The sequence below is a fragment of the Mizuhopecten yessoensis genome, unplaced genomic scaffold, assembly GCF_002113885.1.
Source record: "Mizuhopecten yessoensis strain PY_sf001 unplaced genomic scaffold, ASM211388v2 scaffold11117, whole genome shotgun sequence".
Lineage (NCBI taxonomy): Eukaryota > Metazoa > Mollusca > Bivalvia > Pectinida > Pectinidae > Mizuhopecten > Mizuhopecten yessoensis.
The window spans coordinates 283,790-284,805 of NW_018408888.1; the positions used below are offsets into that span (position 1 = coordinate 283,790).

The 1,016-nt window shown below is 50.9% G+C and overlaps 1 protein-coding gene across 1 annotated transcript in view; it reads right to left on the reverse strand.

Annotated features, from left to right (window-relative positions):
* The window catches only part of LOC110466120, a 3,968-nt gene extending 2,952 nt beyond the window's left edge, over nucleotides 1-1,016 (reverse strand). The window contains exon 1 of the mRNA XM_021522450.1: nucleotides 50-1,016. Within this exon, the coding sequence (XP_021378125.1) occupies nucleotides 50-1,016 (967 nt within the window). The remainder of the gene's footprint in view (nucleotides 1-49) is intronic.

The window sequence follows — 1,016 nt, forward strand, 5'->3', positions numbered from 1 at the left end:
GTCGTGAAACGGGATGGGTCCCCCGTGAGGATTTTCAAGTTCTGTTGACCAGCCATGTCTGGGACTTGTGAGCCCCAGGCAGGTATGTCTTCAGAAACTTGAACCGAAGCATCCTTGACCGTGACACTGTCAACCGGCGCCTTGCCTCGAGTCACTTGTGCGTAAGAGGGTGTAGCAATGTCTGCACTCCCGACTATCCTCCTGGCCTCGGGGAAAGAGACACCTCGGGTATATTTAACCCGTAATATCTCCCTCTCCTGGCTCCAGGTAGGGCAGTCGCGAGAAGAGGCAGCGTGCTTCCCCTCACAGTTGACACAGCGCAGGTTGGCGATGTCACAGTCATTTTGCTCGGTGTGACCCTCACGGCCACAATACTGGCAGATCGATTTTCGTCTACATCGCTTTTCGTGATGACCGTACTTCTGACAGTTTCGGCATCGCAATGGATTTGGGATGTAGACGGAAACGTTGTACCTCTGGTATCCGATTGTTAGTATTTGGGGTAGTGTTGGCGTTGAAAAAGTGATGATGAAGGTGTTTGTTTTGATTGTATCATTGTTTCTCCTGATCACCATCCGCCTCACCTCAGAGACCGGGACGCTCTCCTCCTGGAAATATGCCAGTATGTCTTCATCGGTGTCATTGCGCAAGGCTGGGCACCTGATTACCCCCTTGCTGCAATTAAGTGATGAGTGTGGTTTCACACTGACACCGATGCCGGCAAAACTGGTTGTTCCGAGTAGGTTCATCGCCTGTTGTTGGCGATAAACCTCTATAAGGAGATCGCCCGATCCCAATGGCTTAACGGATTTCACATCCCCTGCGATTCCCTGGATGCCCTTCCTCAACAGAAGTGGCGACAACGCGGCCGTTGTTTTACCACTCTGTGTGGAGGTCATCACAAGGAATTGCGGGAATTGGGTGTTCTGTGTTGCGTTTTGTGTTGTTTTTGAGCTAGGGTCATCGTTCCTGATTTTGGTATGTCCGTCGTTTTGGTGGTTTTTATCTTTACCCAT